The sequence below is a fragment of the Rutilus rutilus genome, assembly GCF_951802725.1.
Source record: "Rutilus rutilus genome assembly, chromosome: 18".
In the NCBI taxonomy this organism is placed as follows: Eukaryota; Metazoa; Chordata; class Actinopteri; order Cypriniformes; family Leuciscidae; genus Rutilus; species Rutilus rutilus.
The window spans coordinates 2632028-2655361 of record NC_140231.1 but is presented as its reverse complement, the minus strand read 5'-3'; the positions used below and the strand labels follow the sequence as shown (position 1 = coordinate 2655361).

Genomic DNA, 23334 nt, shown 5'->3' with positions numbered 1-23334 from the left:
GGGACTTTAAAATCTAAAACTTTCGAATGGTAGTTTATATTTGAATAATCTATTTAGCCATCAATTAACAACAATAGTCACAAAACATGACAGATAATTTGATATTTGACCTCCTCACAGGTTGCACTTCAGATGTTTGTCACAAGAGGGCAGTGCAATCGCAAAACTCATCGAAACTGAAGAGTGGTTTCGGTCAGGCAGTGTTGACACCATCGACATCTGATCCAGCAGAACCAGTCAATCTTAAAGCCAGATCTAACAAAATAAGTGTTTCCCAGCACTCAACCTTTCGTGTGTTTAGGGCCCCTCCTAGCTATCTACACACAGACACACCTCATTAAAGGGGGTGGTTGATTATGATTTCACTTTTCTAACTTTAGTTAGTGTGTAATGTTGCTGCTTGAGCATAAACAACATCTGCAAAGTTACGACGCTCAGAGTTCAAAGCAAAGGGAGATATTTGCTTTTAAAGGAATTGCTTTTAAAGGACTACAACAAACTTAAAACTTTTTATGAAAATTAAACAAAAGTTTAATTTTCAAAAGGCTGGTAGGAACTACAATGAGCTTCTTCATGGGTTAGTGACATCACTAACCCTAAAATGTACATAAACCCAGCCCCCGGGAACGCAATTTATAGATTATCAAGACAGAATATGCTAATCAATGACTAGAAGATAACTACACATAAGATACATAAACTCATCAAATAACCATTCAGAAATGTTGTCACTTCTTCTTGAGTCTCTCCATCTTTCTGACTCCGGTTTGAACATAAAAGGCTAAACGTTTTTGAAAGTTTCAGGACATGAGCTCTTGTAGCTCCGCCCACTGCGCCGGGAGCAGCAGCTCATTTGCATTTAAAGGGACAGACACAAAAACGCCGCGTTTTTGTTCACCCTCAAAAAGTGACAATTTTAACATGCTATATAAAAATATCTGTGGGGTATTTTGAGGTAAAACTTCACATACACACTCTGGGGACATCAGAGACTTATTTTACATCTGTAACCTTCACGTGTGTAATGAACTCACCTTCTCCTCGGCGTCCATGCTGTCGTCCGCAGCGCTGAGGGCGTTCTCCACACGGGCCAGACGAGCGGACAGGCAGAGAAGAAGACTCACCACCCGCTCCAGGTCTCCTATAAACTGTGTGTATCGCTCGAGCTCGGCTGGCACACAGCTCTCCCGCACCAGAGCCTCCATAGCCTCGCCACACACACCGTTCGCCTTCACCTCGCCCTGGACGCCGGACCGGACCTCCTCCAGACACTTCAAACGCTCCTCTATACGTGCTATCAGCCATCTCTATACGGGAGAGGAAACATAGACAACACATGTTTATTTGTAATAATAACTCAATAATTATAGGCAGGGTTTGAAATTAACACACGTCCAACCTGCCAAATCCAGGTAAAAATCGTCTGACGCGTCAAATCACAAGCCAGTTTGGCGTGTTACTTAGGGTACGTTTACACGACAATGATATGCTTAAAACGGAGAAGTTTTTTCGACTAAAACGACTAAAAATGCTGTATTCTGCTGCCAGGCCAGTAGATGGCGATCAAACACTATAGACTGCACACGTGATACGCATGTGCATGACATCATCGTCTTCAGAGATTGGTGTTTTTGTTGTTTACACAGAGACCGTTTTCAAAGACGTGCACTTTGAAACCCGTTTTCAAAAGTTTGTTTTCAGGCGCCCAAAACGCCGTTGTCGTGTAAATGAACGGCCAAAAAGCATAAAAAGTTTGACGTTTTTAGGTGAAAACGGTGTCGTGTAAACGGCCCCTCACTATGTTTACTCAGTTTGCTGGAAGTTCGTGTAAGACAAATCTGCACAGATTTAGCGCATATACTCGTGAGTCATGATATATTAAATACAGCGTATTGCAGAATCTGCTCATATCTGGCGTACTTGAACACACACGTCACTACACGACAAATAACGGCACGCTTGTTCATTTGCATTGAAGCAATAGAGAAGATTAAAAAGCATTTGGTGAACAGAAATCCTCCATTTTTTGATGTTCTTTGTGCTGTATTGATCTGTCCAGCTAAAACACATTTTTGGTGAAAAGGACAAGGATGGAGGAGATGCTGGATGACAGGATTTTGTTTGAATAAGAAATAAATGTATGAAATCCAAATTTTATAATATATACACTACTGGTCAAAAGTTTTAGGTGGGTAAGATTTTTTATGTTTTTAAAAGAAGTCTCTTCTGCTCACCAAGGCTGCATTTATTTGATTAAAATACAAACAAAAACAGTCATATTGTGAAATATTATTACAATTTAAATCAGCTGTTTTCTATGTGAATATACAGTAAAGTGTAATTTATTCCTGTGATCAAAAGCTGAATTTTCAGCATCATTACTCCAGTCTTCAGTGTCACATGATCCTTCAGAAATCATTCTGATATGATGATTTGATGCTCAAGAAACATTTAAGATTATTATCAATGTTGAAAACAGTTTTATGTTGATGAACAGAAAGTTCAAAAGAACAGCATTTATTTAAAATAGAATATTTTCTAACATTATAAATGTCTTTACTGTAACTTTTGATCAGTTTAACTCATCCTTGATGAATAAAAGTATTGATTTATTTTATTTCTTTCCCCCCAAAATAAAATAAAAATTCTTACTGACCCCAAACTTTTGACCGGTAGTGTTTAATGTTACAAAAGCTTTCTGTTTCAGATAAATGATGTTCTTTTGAACTTTCTATTCATCAAAGCATCATGAAATAAAAATGTAAAAAACTGTTTTCAACATTGATAATCATAAATGTTTCTTAAGCATCAAATCCTCATATTAGAATGATTTCTGAAGGATCATGTGACACTGAAGACTGGAGTAATGATGCTGAAAATTCAGCTTTGATCACAGGAATAAATTACACTTTACTATATATTCACATAGAAAACAGCTGTTTTAAATTGTAATAATATTTCACAATTATTGTTTGTATTTTTAATCAAATAAATGCAGCCTTGGTGAGCAGAAGAGACTTCTTTTAAAAACATTAAAATCTTACCGATCTAAACCTTTTGACCGGAAGTGTATATATACATTTCTATTTTTTCTTGGCTAGTAGAAGTTCTTAATAGCTGGTAACTTAAAAAATTAGTAGCCAAATTGGCCAGTGAGTGAAAAAGCCTGATTATAGGATAGTAAATACTAATTTACTATCCACATTTTCTCAGGTCAAGGTGTGTGATTTCTCTCCAGTCAAGCATTGTGAACGGTCTTGCTACACTCTCTACTTGATGTATACATATCAGAGTATTCTGTAATAAACTTTTTTTTACATTAGCTAATGTTAGTGCATTGACTAAAATTAAATAACAATGAGCATGAGTATTTATTCATCTTTGTCATTGTTAGTTCATGTTTGGTCAGGTCCATTAAATAATGTTAACAGATGAGATGTGAGTAATGTATTAGTAAATGTTGAAATGGACTTTAAAGGGGTCATGACATGGATTTTTATTATTATTATTTTAATATGTTCCCTGAGGTTCACCCATAATGTTAATACAGATAATAAAAAATCATGCGCAAAAAATCTATTATTTTCATCCCTCATCTGTCTGAAATGATCTGTTTTTAAGGTGCGGAGTAAACGCCTGATTATGATTGGCTAACGTCACTGCATAGGAAACAGTATCAACACACACTCGCTATTGCATGCAAGTGTTATGAAAACATTATCCATATAAAACCATAATTTACAGACAAAGCATTATGAATGCCTATGGTGCGATGAAGATGATTGGTCGATGTCTCGCTCTGGAGGCGGGCATATGCAAATGTATTTACCCGTGTGACGTCACCGATCCCGTAATATCAAAACGAGCTGTTTTCGGAGCTTGATTAAATAAATGCTTTGTTTATAATGAGGACGTTTTAAGCTCTGAAACTCGCAGGATGATTTAATGGTACAAAGAACTCTTATTTGTTCTGATGTCAAGATTATTAAAATTCATAGTTAGTTCATGTTAACTAATGTTAATAAATGGCACCTTATTGTAAAGTGCTGCCTAAATATATTGTGGCAGGAAACCCTTTAGATTTAGCTTCATTTCTGCATACATTTATCAAAATAGACAAACAGACTTGATTGCTAAAAGTGTTGTTCCTGTATTCTACAAGGTGGAGATTATATGTGAATCCCTAGGCTAATGACTTCTTAGTTTTTTGAGTAGTAGATCTACAGTCTTCATCTGTCTGTGTACATAATGCAAATGCGAAATCAAATATTTGGAGGATTAAATAAATATCACGCATCACCTCTTTTCCGGAGCCATGTGCACAACGCTGTATTAATCTGATTAACTTGTCCACATGCTAAGGGTTCAATCGCGTTAACCAAGCCTGTTATAACTCATTACTAGACAAAGGCAAAAAAGATGCATTATTGCGGTAACACTTTACAATAAGGTTAATTATTTAACATAAGTTAACTACCTTAGTTAACATGAACTAAGAATGAACAGCTGGGTTTTTATTAACTAACATTAACAAAAATGCATAAATATTGTAACAAATGTATTGCTCATTGTTAGCTCATGTTAGTTAATACATTAACTAATAATGAACCTTATTGTAATAGTGTTACCATTATTGCTTTAGTCTGACTGAAAAGAGTTTGAAGTTTGGACATGGATCTTGCACAGCATAAAAGATTGAAATCTGTGGGGAAAATAAGGCACGGATCACCAACATCATTCTATATAACATTATTATACTTTCCAGTACCTTCTTGTCGATGATGTCCATTTCTGTGTTGCACAGTTCTTCTTTTTGGTTTGAGAGAACATCATTGTCACACACTGGCATCTCAGTGCTTTAAACACAAAATCAAAATCAAACATGCAGTGAAAATACAATTTTTTTATAACCTATAAAAGGACAAGATGCTTTAATTAAAGCCTTTATATATATAATGCATTATTTTAATGCATTATATGATCACATGAATAATTGTAACCACATATTATAATACATTATAATGAGGGCTTGACATTAACTTTTTTGCTCATCAGCCACTGTGACGAGTGGTTTTCCAAAGTTACAGCCACTCAGCATTTTCATTGGACACAATTTGGACATCGATACCATGGGGGAAACTGCCATATAGATATTTTTAATATTATCTCATAATTTGTCAGCAGGTTTATTAGGCTGCTGTCACTTTAAGACCTGACGCACGGATCCATTATACTGTGACATGCGTTTTCTTTCGCAACTGTTTACGTTCACTTAAAACATGACTGACTGTGTTTACGTGAATACTCGCCAAGGCCGGCATTTTGACATTATTTTGTGTGTATTTGACTGTTTAAGAGCAATAAGCAGCGAAAAATAACTCAATTAGTACTGAGAGGCGGCTTTATGTGCGCAAACTTTGGGTTTGAGAACAAAATCTGCGGGAATGAGTAAAATTATGCGTAACATAACCCTGTAACAGCAACAATATTCATCAGGAGCAAATGAAACGAGTGAGTGAATGGAGGCGGGTTTGTGTGTCACTCACTGTCGGAGAGATGAGAGAGAGAGAGAGAGAGAGAGAGAGAGAGAGAGAGAGAGAGAGAGTTTATCTATTCTGTGGATAATGAGTATTGGAAGCGTTTCAGATATTTCAGTATCGATATGTATCGAAAAAGCAATATTTTGACAACACTGCATTGCACTTAGTTTAATAGTAGTTAGTTTAATCAAGAAACTTTGCTGCCGTACCATGAGTCCAGCAGGCGTAATGATATGACGCAGCGCCTGAAAATAGTCCCCAGCTCGGTAACTTCCAACGTGACCGGGACTAAGTTTGTCTAACCTATTAGACCTATTTTCAGGCGCTGCGTCATATCATTACGCCTGCTGCACCCATGGTAGAGCAGCAAAGTTTCTTGATTATTACGCAGGAATGAGAGTATAGTTCCTAGCCATATAGGCTTAGAAAATAGCAACTTTACATTTTCCGTCGGTCTCTACAGAATGTAACTACAGAAGAGTCAAGTTTTAAATAGGAAAAATATCGAAACTCTTTGGTCATGTTTTTAAGAGAGATGCTAATGGTCTTGTCCGATTCAATGATCTATGCTAAGCTATGCTAAAAGTGGTACCGCCAGACCCGGAGATCGGCTGAATGGATTCGAAAACGGTAAAACTCAACAGTTTAACTCTGGGGGAGTTGCAAAATTATCCTATTTCCAAAAAAAGTGGAGAATCCCTTCAATGTCAAGCCCTGATTATACTGCCTATCTATCCTTTAGAAAGTATAATGCATTATTAAAAACACATGACAAACAACCAATTTCAAATGTAACAAGGAATTTTAATTATTTTTGAAAAGATATAAAGCATTATAATCTACATTATGAAAACCTTTTTAATGCATTATGCATAAGGGCTTTAAGTAAAGTGTTGATGTGTGTATGTGCAGTAGTCACCTGTGCGCAGCTGTTTCTGGGTTATTAACCGCCTGCCCCTGTTTTTTCTTGTAGTGCTCCTCCATTAGAAGATTATCTTCAGATAACAGCTGCTCCATCAGCATGAGTGCTGTCTTCCTATTGGTTATAGGGTAAAGAGTGCGAGCTAATGATTGGTCAGCTGAGACCACTTCCTGAACAAGCACCTCCCACTTGAGTTTGTCCAACTTCGGCGCCCTGTTTTCAATCACAAGAGGGCCGTCTTCCTCCTTTATATCCCTGTCTTGTTCCCCGTTAAGTGCAGGTACCAGGCTGGACTCGTGAATGCCAGGTGGTGTTGTGATGGGTGTGGTTTCATTCGTTCCATACGGGTCAGGTGGTGCATTTTGGGGTTCAGTAAAAGTTGGCGTTTCAGGAGATGAACAATTGGCCTCAAAAGACGAGATCCGCAGACTAGGATCTGTCCCGACTCCATGAAGGAGAGAAACCTCTTGACTGGATACAGATGTTTCACTCTTATCTTGAGAAAAAACCTCCTGCTCCTTGCTGTAATATATCAAAATAAACATAAATTATAACAATGCCTTCAAAGAAATGTACCTGATAACTAGATATTTACATTTTAAAGTCACCATGAATTGTTGTTTTTTTATTCATATGCCCTCGTAATCTTTAATCAAAAACATGAACCTTAATACCCTCCATAACTGACTGGTATTCAGATCTGCCTCATTTAGTTAGCAACGGCCAACTTCATACAATCCAAGAAGAAAAAGAAGAAAAGACTATTGTAACTTTGCATGACTTTAAAGAAAACGCAAGTCGTGTTTGCTCTAGTCTTGCGTGGCCAGACCCTCAGACTGACGGCAGCTTTCATTGGCCTAGGACCGCCCAGAGCCTGTCTGATTGACATGTAAAGTAACCAATCACAGTTCGGTTTGTTCCGCGTCATGTTTAGGGGCATGAAAATGTAAAGTCGATGTCCCTACAATAACTCTTGGACGTATTTTAAAGAGTCTATGCCGCAAACTTTACATACTTATGAAAACTCAGCGTTAAGTTGATCCTCATTGTCTAGATACAGATATAAACATGACGAAACTCCTGAAGCGTTTCCAATTTCGTGTGCCATATGCATTAGACGTTCTGCCAACGATGCGTGGACATGACGTCTGAGGCTGAGACTATGTTTGCTCAGTAAAAAAAATCTGCGACTATGCTGACTATGGGTAGTTTCACACTGAGCTTAAAGGAACACGCCAACTTTTGGGGACTTTTGGGGGGACTCTGGGGGATATTCACCGTATCCCCCAGAGTTAGATAAGTCCATAAATACCCTTCTCATCTCCGTGCGTACCTTAACTCTATCTGACGCACCCACCGCTAGCCTAACTTAGCACAAAGACTGGAGGTAAATGGCTCCAGCTAGCATACTGCTCCCAACTACAAAAATAATAATCTCATGTGACTATAAAAATCACAACATGTAAATAGGAAAATGTTGCCGTTATTTTGTCACTTATTGGGAGCAGTATGCTAGCTGGAGCCGTTTACCTCCAGTCTTTGTGCTAAGCTAGGCTAGCGGTGGGTGCATCAGTTACGGCACACACGGAGATGAAAAAGGTATGTATGGACTTGTCTAACTCTGGGGGATACGGTGAATAAGCTCAAGTCCCAAAAAGTCGCGGTGTTCCTTTAACCCCGGGTTATCGTCTTTTTTTAAACCCTTCTTTTAACAATGGGTATAGTGATGTTTTGCTCTTGTACTTTTGAAAGGGCTATGCCACCACTTTTAACCCTTGGTTATGAAACCCTGCTCTGTTGAAGCTGTATTGTGATGCCCAAAGTTTACAGTGTGAAAGATGCAGCATTGGAATATAATGGCCAGTTTAGCAACAAACAACTGAACAAAACTAAACAGTGTGCCTCATTAAATATTCATGCACTACAGTCACAGAAACTTTCTCTAAACACCAGTTTCTCCATGCTTCTAATGAATTGTGATGCACAAGAGTGAAACAAAATGTTATTTAAACAGGTTGTCTGTTGTGTCAGTGCAATGTCAATGATATCGACATGCAAATAAGAACATTAGCCCGGGATTTACGAATGCACAGTGTAAAACCTTGAAACATTAATAGCCAGGATTAATTCCTAACCCAGAGGAAAGATTGAACAGTGTAAAAACTGGAAATATACTTTGGAAATGTTTTTGAGGATCATTCATGTCTGTAGCAGAAACATGTAAGACGACCCTCAGACCAAAGTGTATTACTTAGTCGCGTGAATGGGGAGTTGACGTCAATGGAGAAGGAACGCCATTCCAGAGGGGAAGTACATTTTCTGATTTTGATTAAAGATAACAATACTTTTTTTTGTGTGTAAATTGACTTAGATAGTCAATCTAAACTAACATAGTCAATATGGTCAATTTTGATTTCATGAGGACCGCTAACCAAGTAAGAGCAAGAGTAACTACTTGCAGACTTGCCTTGGCAAGTAACATGAATTAATGCATTTACAGCAATGGTTTTAGATATACCTGACTTCCCGCATGATTCCACCAGGTCCAGTGGAGTGACCAGGCATGGACAGAACAGTGTCAACTTTAGGTTTACGTCCATTGTGTGAAGCTATTTGGATTTCATCATTATTGGAGGATGAATGCTTTGCAGAATTGTTTGGGAGTGGGTTCTCAGGGCCTGCCTGAGAGTTATCCGTGTGTTCTCCGGCGCTGAGAATCTTCCTTGGTGCGTGCCTTCCTTCAGCAAGAAATGACACCGTTCTCCTCTCTGTGCCGGGCGTGGCCTGCTTGCCCTGAAGTTGGTCAAGCTGCTCAGAACTTTTGCTGAGAACTTCAGGTTTCGTGATAATGGACACACCAAGTTCCTCCATAGATTTCCCTCTCGGAGCTCTGATTTGTACCCACCGCTCATCATGGACAGATGCGGTGCGACTATGATGGACTAGTGTATCTTCTACTTTTCTTTGAGCACTGAAAAAGAAAGTTTCACTAAAATTAGGAACCAATGTCTTAATAGCCGCGTTTCCATTACAGTTCTGCGCAAAACTTTTGAGATAATTTCTAAATGTTGATAAAAAACAATTGCGGAATGACGGCGTTTCCATTAATAGATGTTATGCGCCTAAACCGTAATTTTTTCCTTATCGAGAATTTTTCCTTTGCAGTAAGTCATTCCAAAAATCATGCCAACGGATGTTAGGTTTATGTATATCCCAGCCACCGCAATGCCAATTATATTGAATCGAAGGAGACTTAGGAGTGTTACCCAAGCATTAATGGCAAGGAAAGGCCCTTATACTTTTGAGGTGTTTCTCCCTGCTATCTGCTTCAATGTCTTGATTAATAGTGGGATTTCTTTGTTGTTTAGAATCCAGTATTCCCATGATACTTTGGTCTTTTATGAGTTTAATGAAGAACACTGTCTCGTCTTCTGTCCAAACATACCGCGCCATCTTTAAAGAATGATCGACTTTTACGTACGTCATGTGATCTGTAAATGCGAAAAAACTCCATTGCAGTTTTGCGAAATATTCCTTTTTCGAATTGCCGTGTTTTCATTGGGTGTATTTTCAATGTGCAACATTAATTTGGCTAAAGGCTAATGGAAACGCGGCTATTGTGTACATTTGTAGTCAAACTCAATCCTGGTCAAACTGTGGTTATAATGAATACAGGATAGACTAATCTAATCTCTGTTATTCTATTGAGCAATAAGAGTAATAACAGGTCACCTTGAAATAGCCACGTTATGAATGGCTGACCACTCATCCAGATGTTTCCGAACCTATGGAACAAAAATAAATGATTCAAATCCAACAAAGTGTTAGTGGAGCATTGGAGCAACTGGAATTAAAGTAAAACTGGAATTTTGATGAACAGTTTTATAAAGATACCTGGAAAGCATGGGGAATGGAGGTGCTGCGAGTCCGTAAGAACTTGGGTTGTTCAGGCTGGTCCAGGAGACTCTCCACGGAGGCTGAATTCCCTGCTTTAGAGGACTCTTCTCTCCAGCTGGACTGCCTTGAGTGACAGCTGGGCTGAGCAGTGGTGAACTGGGTGTATTTACCAGAACTTGACACAGAGTCCAGAATTTGACCAGCAGAGAGAGGCCTGTGGAGGTTCTTCGTGGAACCAAAATTATGTCTGGAGCTCCACTCCGAAGTTGAATTTCTGTGGATGGGTACTTGTGGAACTGGTCGCTGGGGCTCCTCCGTTACCTTTTGACCAGTTTTACGTTCCATGTACGCTACCAAGGCTTTATGCTGAAGGTGCTTCAGAGTTGATTTTGAGAAGTTGGAGGCGGACATAGCACGGCCCCGTGTTTCAAACATCTTCCGCCTGGCAGCCACTAGACCGTGATCACTCCCTGAAAGAAGACCTTCAGCTTCGTTGTCAAGAGAGAGGCATGTCATATGAGCAGGTCCATCTGCCAGCTGGTGCAGCTTCTCCGGCTCAGAGCGAGACAGTTTTTTCTGATCTGCTGTCAAACGCTTCCTACACCCGACCCGAGGCACCTGTGGTTGAGCAACATTCTGTGGCTTCTCGGTTTCCTTTGCAATTATCTTGTCAATCTCCTGACCAAGCTCTTTCATGTACTCCTTGTCTGCTTCTTGAGGACTGGGACTGTCCAAGTTGGGCCGTATGTCTAGTGATGGAGAACCAGCAGGTGTAACAGAAAGATTCTTGTCTGCCTGTTGCTTGATCCTGTGTGGCAGAGAAAGTTGCAGATCTCTCCTTTTAAAAGAAGTCTCCCTCAAAACCTTGGATTGGGCATCTTTCAGTTTCTCCTTGTAATACTTTTTGTAGGAGTCATCTAACGTACCACAAGGGTAGAAGAATTCATTTGGTTGATCTTTAGGGACTTCACTCTGCCGATATTCGCTGCTGGGAGAGGACTGCCCATCATTTTCAGCTTTCTGTTTATCTTTGACACAGTCTTGATTCTTGATCACCTTACCACAATCCTTATTGTTTTTAAACTTGTCTGGATATGATGCCCTGTTCGCTCCTGTGAGGTGATACAAAAGTGGGGTAGTCTCCTTGCTGATCTTGTCACTTGGAATATTCAGTTGGGGCCATCTTGAATCTCTGGTCATCTCTTCTTCTTTCTTGGGATGACTGGTATGGTCTTCCTTGATTAGAGCAGGGGTGATTACTGTACCAACTGAATTGTCCTCGGGACCACAGTAGAAGATAGGGTGGCTGGTGGAGTGATGCATGCCAGTTTCTCTACTCATGACCCTCTGGTCCTCTACACCTTCAGAAGTCTCCTCGGACGTAATCGCCTTGTTATTAGGATGCTCGACAACTTCATTCTGAATGCTGAATTTGTGTTCCTCTTGAAAAAACAGCTTCCCACTCGGACCATCAGGGCAGCTCTGCCTTCTACGCTGAGCTTTATATGACCACTCGCTAGAGGTTTCCACGCTTGCACTGTCTTCAACAACACCTTGCATGACACTGGGCTCAGAGGACTTGAAGACACCAGTTACAAAATAAAATTGTCCTTTGTGCTGAATACTCCCACTGATCATGTTCTGTGGCATTCGGCAGGAGCTGACGAAACACTGATTCTCAGAAACCGGTCCACCATAAGCTGAATGCGACCTCTTTCGTTGATTTTCTGAATGGCCACTCCAAGGCTGCCTTAAGTGCTCTGGTTGACATGTTTGCAGGGGGGATCTATTTAAAATCTCAGTAGGCTTTGGTGGATCAAGCATCTTGTCCACTGGTTCTTGCTTGAGGTGATCTTTAAGCTGTGAAAATGCACGACCATGCACAGGTTCAGTCCGGACACCAGAGACCACTGGATTAACGGTCTGCTGTAAAGTGGAAACGTCAGCAAGCTGTCCTTCTGGACTCTGACGTGCCCTTGAGTTTTCAAGATTCCTGGTTGTTACAAAACTGTTCAGACGGGCAGGAGGTGGTGGGGGTGGTAATGGATGCTTATGAACTGACGGATTTTCAATGCTAGAAAAGTCAACGCTGCTCCTGCGATGCTGTTGTGCAACGCTTTCCATCGAACGGTAAATGTGGTCCATGCTCTTGGAATCTGAATCAAGACAGGTTGGGCTATATTTAGCTTTCACGCATTTCAGATCGGTGTAGTGCGAGCTTTGCGACTGGATTTCATCCAGTAGAAAAGGAGAAGGGTAATCGGGGACCGTGGAGCCACCAGAGAATGAGCTATAGGCTGAATCCCCTTTGCCGTGGTGGTGGTGGTGGGTATACTGATCAATACTGCTACTGGACTTGGCCGGGGAGAGTCGACTGATCGGAAGACTCAGAGGGTGTAGGTCAAGGTTACTCATCCTCTCGAAGTGGAAATTATAGGAATCCATGTGGGCTATGAAGTGGAATTACAGACCGAGAGGAAATATTTCCTCCCTATAGTTACAAAACAGAAGCCACAGGAGTCTGGCATTACCTGTGAGAGAAATAAAAAAGAAAGAGTTAAATTGGCATTTAAGACAGGACACAATACACACCTCTACATATTATTATGGCTCTGATTTTGGAATGTGATCTAACTTTTATATTACAGCTAAAATAATGTATGCAGAGTAGAAATGCACCAAATAAAGGGTTAGGGTTAGTTCAGTTTTGCATTGACTGAACTATTCGTTTTAAATGGATTGGTGGTTTAATGATTAAGTAAATTGCGTTAAAAACTAAGTTGTGTTTCAAATGACCCAAGTACAGTCTGCTCTATGTACTGTACCTTCAATTATACGAATTATATGAGGATCATTTGTCATCCAACATCAACGTCTGATTACCCGTCTGAAAGCTGAAATAGTTCAACATTCCACACTACCTTTTTTTGGTTAATTAGGTGCATCATCTGGGTATTTAAAGTGCACTTGTTCTTTTTGGGATTTTCAGTGTTAACACACTACTTACACTATACTTCAAAATGGCATAAAACAATGCATAATAAGTATGTGAATTGAGATGCACCTCTGATCTTATAGATTAGGAACCGATAAAACGGTTACCAGTTTGACGATAAACCACGATAAAATTCCCCATGCTCAGCACTAGTGTTGAAATACTCACGGTAAATGCAAGTTAGCAAAAGTCTCACACAGGCGCAGCATGCAGTGTGAAAATATTGCAGGAGTAGGGGTGTGCAGTATGCATCGTCTATGATAATATCGCAATTGTTGTTTTAATAATGTGAAAGCTGACATTATAGAGTATGTCACACACTTTGCAAAAAACAGGATGTATTTAGGCATAGCCTATGATCAGTCAATCATTCATTCAAGCGCGATAAGATGCAAAAGAGAACTCAATTTGGCGCACTCACACCCGAAATGCGATCACAGAAAGACACTTCCTGAACAGTGGCTGTATCGATTAGAGGATATTTAGTGTCTTATCGTGCTTAAACGAAGGGGGGAACACAAAATTATGTCAAATATCAATATAAATGCAGTCTTAAGGAAGTTAAGTCTTAAATGACCATAAAGAGTTCATAAAGAGAAAATGTAATGATCAGATCTGCGTCATGTGCGTCAGCTCTTAAAGTGACAGCAGCCTAATAAACCTGCTGCCGTCGGTCATTAATGTTAGTCAAAGAACAAAAGAGAAAGAGAAAATCACTCACTGCTCTGAATAACTTTTGTAGATTTAATCAGAATTAATCTATACTCAATTTGTAATTTATGCAGTTTGTAAGTGTGGTCTTATTTTATATTTGATTACTTTATTCAATTTATGTAGTATTTCTTAGTACTACTGTTAGACCTGCAAATCTTAAAAGCACTGTTAATTTAATTTCAATTTTTGTTCTATTGTATTTATTTGTGCTATCATTTGTTTATTTGTTCTAATTTTATTACGGACTGATCCTTGTCTTTAAAAATGTTTGAAATTTATATTAGTGTTTTAGTTGTTGTGGTATAAAAATTGGAATTGAATTGTGAAATTTCATTGGTCTGTAAAATGTTGGAATCATAGCTTTATTAAAGCAAAAGTTACATCGGTCACAAATTTAGTTTCAGCTTTTTTGTTTTATTGATTTAATATAAGAATTTTACATAAAATTATACATACATCTGATAAGGTTAGAAACAATTGCCCTTTCAAATGTATAAATGCCCCAGGGAAATTAATTCTCAAATTATTAAAATTCAAGGTTGCAATTGATGTGAACTGACCATGAAGAACATTTATGAAGAAGGGATTTATATGAATGAATATGAATTCATTCATTCATTCATATATATATATATTTTTTTTTTTTTCTATGTAATAACAAAATGTATTTGTGGTTTGTTAGTCAATATAACACTGAAATGATTTCCGTTTGTGTATGAATACTTTTTGGACATTTCCTGCACAGTTTAACAATGCTGTGATGATACAGATAGGCCTAACCGTGATCATTTTAATTACTATAATCATGAAATGAAATATTCAAACCGTTTCATCTCTATTATGGATGCTTGTCAATTACAACTTCCTCCCCAGCAAGAATGTGTTTGATCAGCATTCGAGTGCAGAGCTTGGTACAGTGCAGTACTAAAGAAATCTGATTTCAGCCTCATGCGCAAAATTCTTTTAATGCCAAGTTATTTCCTTGAGCCCTATTTACCAGCTCACTGTCAGGATGAAGTGCTTGAAAGAAAGCTTGAAGGCTTGTAAGGGGGAAAATCTGATTTTTTTTTTTTTTTTTTTTTGCTTATGAGGAAACAGATGAAGCGGGATGGTATGCAAAGTATGTATAAAAAAAGCAACAAAAAAACAAAAACAACAACCTTAAACTGCATACTTAAAGTTAAACTACATTTTAGAATTAGAAATTAGAAATAAGTTATTGATTGTGATGCCAGGCCAGAAATCATGGAAGCTTGTTTCCGCCACAGAATGAAAAATAGAAATGGTAATTGCACAATTCTGACTTTTCTTCTTACAATTTTGAGTTCTCGCAATTCTGACTTTGAATTCTGACTTCAACTCAAGAGTTGCATGATATAAAGTCGCAATTACGAGTTGTGAGAGATAATTTACAAGTTATTTCCTTGATCCCTATTTACCAGCTCACTGTCAGGATGATGTGCTTTAAAGAAAGCTTTAAGGCTTATAAGGAGGAAAATCAGATTTATTTATTCTTTTGCTAATGAGGAAACAGATGAAGCTGGATGGTATGTAAAGACTGTAACAAAACAAAAACAAAAAAATTATTTAACTGCATAGTTTTAGACAGTCATTATGGAAGCTTGTTTCCGCCACGGAATAAGGTAATTGCACAATTCTGACTTTTTTCTTACAATTGCGATTTTACATCTCGCAACTCTGACTTTGAATTCTGACTTAAGAGTTAATATTGTGACTTAAGAGTTGCGTGATATAAAGTTGCAAGTACGAGATATATAGTCAGAATTGCATGATATAAAGTCGCAATTACGAGTTATATAGTCAGAATTGCGCGAGAAAGTCACAATTACGAGTTATATAGTAAGAATTGCGTGATAAAGTCGCAATTACGAGTTATATAGTAAGAATTGCGTGATAAAGTCGCAATTACGAGTTATATAGTCAGAATTGCGCGAGAAAGTCGCAATTACGAGTTATATAGTAAGAATTGCGTGATAAAGTCGCAATTACGAGTTATATAGTCAGAATTGCGTGAGAAAGTCGCAATTACGAGTTATATAGTAAGAATTGCATGATAAAGTCGCAATTACGAGTTATATAGTCAGAATTGCGTGAGAAAGTCGCAATTACGAGTTATATAGTAAGAATTGCGTGAAAAAGTCGCAATTACGAGTTATATAGTCAGAATTGCGTGAGAAAGACGCAATTACGAGTTATATAGTAAGAATTGCATGATAAAGTCGCAATTACGAGTTATATAGTCAGAATTGCGTGAGAAAGTCGCAATTACGAGTTATATAGTAAGAATTGCGTGATAAAGTCGCAATTACGAGTTATATAGTCAGAATTGCGTGAGAAAGTCGCAATTACGAGTTATATAGTAAGAATTGCGTAGAATAGCACTAGAGCTTAGATATTTAAAAACATGTTTTTCCCCCCTAAAGAAGAGTGATATAAAATAATGAGCATCAGCACAGCGATCAATGACGACGACCTTAATGAGAGTCCTGAAGAAGGACGGCTGGACGGGGGACTGATGAAAATGCCTGGAATGCAATTTTAACCGGCATAAAACATTTCGGCAGTGATCATGTGAGAACTCTTAAGATGGATTATGTGCTTTTGAGACATTCACTGAATGCCAACTTTATAAATGATCCCATCTTAAAATTATATATGTCGGTTTTCTGTCCGTAAACTGTAGGGTTACATTTACACTGCCGTTCAAAACATGCCTCTTCTGCTCACCAAGGTTGCATTTATTTGATTGAAATACAAACACACACACAAAAAATAAACAGTAATGTTGTGAAATATTATTACAATTTAAAATGACTGTTTTCTATTTTAATATATCTTAAAGTGTAATTTATTCCTGTGATCAAAGCTGAATTTCAGCATCATTACTCCAGTCTTCAGTGTCACATGATCCTTCACAAATCACTCTAATATGATGACATTTATGATTATTATCAGTGTAAAAAAAAAAAGAGAAAAAAAAGTTGTGTTCAGTTTTTTTTCAGGATTCTTTGATGAATAAAAAGTTCAAAAGAACATCATTTATCTGAAACTGAAAGCTTTTGTAACATTAAACTCTGCCGTTCAAAAGTTTGAGGTCAGGAAGACATTTTGTTTTTAGTTTTTTTGGTGGGGAAATAAAATAAACCAATACTTTTTATTCAGCAAGGATGCATTAAATTGATCAAAAGTGATAGTAAAGACATTTATAGTGTTACAAAAGAATCAATTTCAAATAAATGAAATATAACTTTATATTCATCAAAGAATCCTGAAAGAAAACTGAACACAAATGTTTTTAACATTGATAATAATCATAAATGTTTCATGATTATCAAATCATCATATTAGAGTGATTTGTGAAGGATCATGTGACACTGAAGACTGGAGTAATGATGCTGAAAACTCAGCTTTGATCACAGGAATAAATTACACTTTATTATATATTCACATAGAAAACAGTCATTTTAAATTGAAATAATAATTCACAATTTTACAGTTTTTTGGGTATTTTTAATCAAATAAATGCAGCCTTGGTGAGCAGAAGAGACTTCTTTTTAATCTTCCTGATCCCAAAATATATTTGCATATACTGTAACTTAACTGAACGTTTGCTGTCTGATAATAGAACATACTCTCAGACCAGTAAGCAATATTAAACTTTAGAAATGCTCTCATTTCAGATTGAAAGAGCTTAAAAACACTTCTTCCATGAGAACATCGTGCCCTAAGTAATTACATATTGCTGTATAGAAACATGAGGAGGAAATGCTGCATAATGATCTGGGCACAAGTACAGAGAAACACTCAAGTGGAAGGAAGGGCCATGCAAGCTAGTGACGAAATCAGCGGAGCCAGAGGAAACAGCAGGCTTCAGTGCAACAACACCCGTCTGATCCCCATTCGGTTCAGATTCATGCGTCTGAGAGTCAGTGAAGAAAGCAAGTAATGCATCAGTGCATTCATGTGTCTAGACGTTAATAGATGTACACTACCAGTCAGAAGGCTTGTTTTTAAAATAAGTCTCTTATGCTCACCAAGACTGCATTTATGTGATAAAAAAAGTAATATTGTTAAATATGACAATTTAAAATGACTGTTTTGTGAATGTGAATATACAGTAAAGTGTAATTTATTCCTGTGATCAAAGCTGAGTTTCCAGCATCATTACTCCAGTCTTCAGTGTCACATGATCCTTCAGAAATCACTCTAATATGAGGTTTGATGATCAAGAAACGTTTATTATTATCAATTTTGTGTAAAAAAAATAAATAATAATCTGGATTTTTTGATGAATAGAAAGTTAAAAAAAAAACCCCAGCATTTATCTGAAATAGAATCTTTTGTAATTTTATAAATGTCTTTACTGTCACTTTTGATCAATTTAATGCATCCTTGATGAATAAAAGTATTGATTTATTTTATTTATTTTCTCCAAAAAATTTTATAAAAATGTCTTGCTGAGCCCAAACTTTTGACCGGTAGAGTTTAATGTTACAAAAGCTTTCAGTTTCAGATAATGCTGTTCTTTTGAACTTCCTATTCATCAAAAAATCCTGAAATAAAAATTTAAAAAACTGTTTTCAACATTGATAATAATCATAAATGTTTCTTGAGCATCAAATCATCATATTAGAGTGATTTGTGAAGGATCATGTGACACTGAAGACTGGAGTAATGATGCTGGAAATACAGCTTTGATCACAGGAATAAATTACACTCTACTGTATATTCACATAGAAAACAGTCATTTTAAATTGGAATAATATTTCACAAAATTACACAATAGTTAAAACATAAAACATCTTACCGATCCCAAACCTTTGACTGGTAGTGTACATCTATTAATGTGTCTTTAGTGTATGCTACTTCGCTATGCTAACTGCAGGAAGTCAGAAATGTTGGCAAGCTTCTCTTACCAGAGTAAGAGTTTAGAAAGCTCAAGAGACAGAGAGTCTTAAACGGGTTAAACTGCAGTAAATCTCTCCTCGTGAACACAAGCGCACACAGGACTGGCCTCAGTTTGTGACGTCCGCTCCGCTAGTGCACAATGGGTTCAGCCTAGGGAATATTTCACCGCTGATAATGGTGTGTGTGAGGAGAGGAAAAAAGGCATTGCATTCCTGGCCGACTTCAGAATAAAGAGGGAGAGAGAGAGAGTGTGTGAGAGAGAGAGAAAGAGAGAGAGAGATGAGAGAGAGAGAGAAAGAGAGAGATGAGAGAGAGAGAGGAGAGAGAGCGAGAGTAAGAGAGAGAGAGCGAGCGAGAGTAAGAGAGAGAGAGCGAGCGAGAGTAAGAGAGAGGAGAGAGAGCGAGAGTAAGAGAGAGAGAGTAAGAGAGAGAGAGAGAAAGAGAGAGAGAGAGAGATGAGAGAGAGAGAGAAAGAGAGAGATGAGAGAGAGAGAGAAAGAGAGAGAGAGAGCGAGAGTAAGAGAGAGAGAGGAGCGAGAGTGAGTGAGTGAGTGAGTGAGAGAGAGAGAGAGAGAGAGAGAGAGGAGAGAGAGAGAGAGAGAGATGAGAGAGAGGAGAGAGAGAGAGAGAGAGAGAGAAAGAGAGATGAGAGAGAGAGAGAGAGAGAGATGAGAGAGAGAAAGAGAGAGAGAGATGAGAGAGAGAGAGGAGAGAGCGAGAGTAAGAGAGCGCGAGAGAGAGAGAGGAGAGAGAGAGAGAGAGTGAGAGAGAGAGAAAGAGAGAGATGAGAGAGAGAGAGAGAAAGAGAGATGAGAGAGAGAGAGAGAGAGAGAGAGAGGAGAGAGAGAGAGAGAGGAGCGAGAGTGAGTGAGTGAGTGAGAGAGAGAGAGAGAGAGAGAGATGAGAGAGAGAGAAAGAGAGATGAGAGAGAGAGAGAGAGAGAGAGGAGAGAGAGAGAGAGAGTGAGAGAGAGGAGCGAGAGTGAGTGAGTGAGTGAGAGAGAGAGAGAGAGAGAGAGAGAGAGAGAGAGATGAGAGAGAGAGAGAGAAAGAGAGATGAGAGAGAGAGAGAGAGAGAGAGAGAGAGAGAGAGGAGCGAGAGTGAGTGAGTGAGTGAGTGAGAGAGAGAGAGAGAGAGAGAGACTTTTTTCACTGGTTTGAATGGAGCTAGGGCAAGCAGAGAGTGTTGAACACTGGCTGGTGATGTACTTGCTCAAACATTTATTTTGGACAATTTTTAACACAAAAAAGTTACGGACTGCAGCTTTAATAACTAATGATCTTTGTAACGGACGTGAATCAATCAAAACTAACTTTATCAGGACAATAACTTTATTCTTTTATAACTTTATTTCCTATTTTCTCTGTAAAGCTGCTGTGAAACAGTCCATGTTAAAGCGCTGTATAAATGAAGGAGACTCGACTCACCAAGGCTGCATTTCATTTGATTGAAAAACACAGTAAAAACACAGTAAAACACAGTAAAAACACAGTAAAAACAGTGATGTGTCGAGTTACAGTCAAGCTATCTGAAGACATGAATACATTTTTCCCAAGTAAAACATGCTTAAATGTGTCATTTTGGTGATAAAGGATGAGTTTTAAGTGATAAAATGATCGACTTTAAGATAATCTGTCCAACAAATAACTTCATGCTGACATTTACTGGTTCTAAGATCAGACGAGCACAGGCATTCAGAGTCACGCCTATTGCCTAATCTAATGTATTTCTGTTCAGTGTGAGGAAGCCTGTATTGCTGAATCTGCCGCTCCCACCTGACAGTTGAACTTCACAAAAGCTTTAGACACACAAAGGTGAGCTATTCTTAACTTCCCTCAGTCCATCTGTCATCGGGCTCATAAACAGCTGATGAGATCTATCGGGAAAACACGCTAATACGGGTTACTAGCAATCACTGACATGAGCAACTCATGGCCAAAACGCCTCATTAAAAGAACGAAAAGATCAAGTATTTCGGCATAATCTTGCATGAACAGGAAATGATGTCATAAGGAGGACACCTGCAGCTCCTCAAGCTCAAGGCGTCTCTTAAAACAGCTATTTCCCAAACATTATTGCTTCCATGTGAATTAATAAAAGGTGCATTTCTAGAGTAAAACATTTCTTTAAATGCAGTCGATTGAAAATGAGTAAAATTCAACACTTTGCACACAGAGCCACAGCAGCCATGCTTCAAAGCTGCACATTTAATTTATGCGCATAATTGGAACGTCACATAAAACATTTGCGAGTGAATCGGCGTTTCCATCCCGTGTGTTCAAGAGAACAAAACCGTGACTTGACGCAAGAAATTGGCACAAAATATCAGTAATAAAAACGGAAGTGGCTCTTTTTCCCTCCATCATAAACGAGTGTCTCAGAGCGTCAGACGAAACCCAGTAACCGCTGTCATGTTCTCTGGTGTTCGGGAACACACTCGTGTGTGAGACGCTTCTGGAGGGAATTACACCAGATCATCCTGATCATCCATTTCAGAAACACCAAACCAACATTAGAGATGCTGCGACGCCATTGGTCCGCTGGTTAGTCCAGTTATCCAATCACAGCCTCCGCTGAGGCAAAGTTTTTGTTGCGCATCGAGGGATTTATTCTGTAAATGTGTTTCCAATGCAGTTCATGCACATGTTTTCTTATCGGATAAATTTTTTTTAATCAGATTTTTTTATTTTTTATTATCTGCCTTAATCGAGTGCACAAGTTTATGTGCATTTTTAGAAATCCATCCAGCGTTTTTTATTTTTTTTATGCAATATCCCAAAATGCACGTTAAAATAGGTGTATGTAAACCTAGTGAGATGCCCATATCTCTGGAACTGAATCATAAATGGCCATTAAAATGAAGGTATAGCAAAAGAATAAAAAGATTATTTTCAAAAGAGATAAATAACCATTATATTATATTATAGTCATTTCCAAATAACCGGCATTCTTGTCAAATCATGGCAAAACGTGAGTGTTCAGAATACATGATACAACACTCAAACAAAAAAAGCTGAGTTGTTTCAACCCAAATTTGGGTCAAATATGGACAAACCCAAACGTTGGGTTAAAAATGTACTTTAAAAATGTAACCCAACGGCTGGGGTTCCCCATATTTGACCCATTTTTGAGTGTATGTATTTAGCCTTAGCAATAAAAAAAATATTTGCATTCAGGTCGAGTAAGTGTCATTTTGACCACAGAATGGATCGTGATCTGAGGTATGGTGGAAATGAGATGTTGCCTAAATGTGATAAGGGGATTTTTGGAGATGAATGTGTGGAGGAGGAGGAGGAGGAGGAGGAGGAGGAGGAGGAGGAGGAGGAGGAGGAGGAGGATTATGAGGAACTCTACAGCGTGACTTACACGAGATCATCATGCGCTCTCCTCCAGGGTGATGTCATTGCAGCATCTCAATCACCTTAATGGGTCCTTCAAAATGTGAGGCGTTTCAAACTAAATAAATATCTAATATAACATGTGATCAGGCCACACACACTGCTGTTCAAAAGTTCGGGATCGGTGAGTTTTTAATGTTTTCAAAAGAAGTCTCTTCTGCTCACCAAGGCTGCATTTATTTGATTAAAAATACAAAAAAAAACAGTAATGCTGTGAAATATTATTACAATTTAAAATGACTGTTTTTAATTTGAAAAGCTTTGATCACAGGAATAAATTACATTTTAAAATATGAGTTTTAATTTATGAATATAAAGTTCAAAAGAACAGCATTTATTTAAAATAGAATATTTTCTAACATTATAAATGTCTTTACTGTAACTTTTGATCAGTTTAACTCATCCTTGATGAATAAAAGTATTGATTTATTTTATTTATTTCCCCCAAAAATAAAATAAAAATTCTTACTGACCCCAAACTTTTGACCGGTAGTGTTTAATGTTACAAAAGCTTTCAGTTTCAGATAAATGCTGCTCTTTTGAACTTCCTATTCATCAAAGAATCCTGTAAAGAAATTGTCCACAACTGTTTTCAACATTGATAATAATAATAAACGTTTCTTGAGCATCAAATCAACATATTAGAATGATTTCTGAAGGATCAAGATGAAAAATTATGCTGAAAATTCAGCTTTAATCATAGAAATAAATTTACATTTTAAAATATATTCAAATAGAAACAGTTATTTTAAATTATAATAATATTTCACAATATTACTGTTTTTGTTGTTGTTTAATCAAATAAATGCAGCCTTGGTGAGCAGAAGAGACTTCTTACCAATTAAAAATCTAGCGGGTTATACAAGCGTAAATATCAACGTTATAAAATTAAGTAAAATTACTCAACTTTTCTGATACTGGTGTTCCCATCATGCACTG

The 23334-nt window shown here is 37.9% G+C and overlaps 1 protein-coding gene across 1 annotated transcript in view; it reads right to left on the bottom strand.

Moving 5' to 3' along the window:
* The window catches only part of shroom1 (shroom family member 1), a 49940-nt gene that overhangs the window by 2798 nt on the left and 23808 nt on the right, over nucleotides 1-23334 (bottom strand). Inside the window, exons 2-7 of the mRNA XM_084386857.1 lie at nucleotides 10357-12890; nucleotides 10195-10247; nucleotides 8981-9433; nucleotides 6460-6984; nucleotides 4769-4856; nucleotides 1035-1307 (exon numbers count right to left, since the gene is read on the bottom strand). Coding sequence (XP_084242983.1) covers nucleotides 1035-1307; nucleotides 4769-4856; nucleotides 6460-6984; nucleotides 8981-9433; nucleotides 10195-10247; nucleotides 10357-12804 — 3840 coding nt within the window. The 5' untranslated portion in view covers nucleotides 12805-12890. The remainder of the gene's footprint in view (nucleotides 1-1034; nucleotides 1308-4768; nucleotides 4857-6459; nucleotides 6985-8980; nucleotides 9434-10194; nucleotides 10248-10356; nucleotides 12891-23334) is intronic.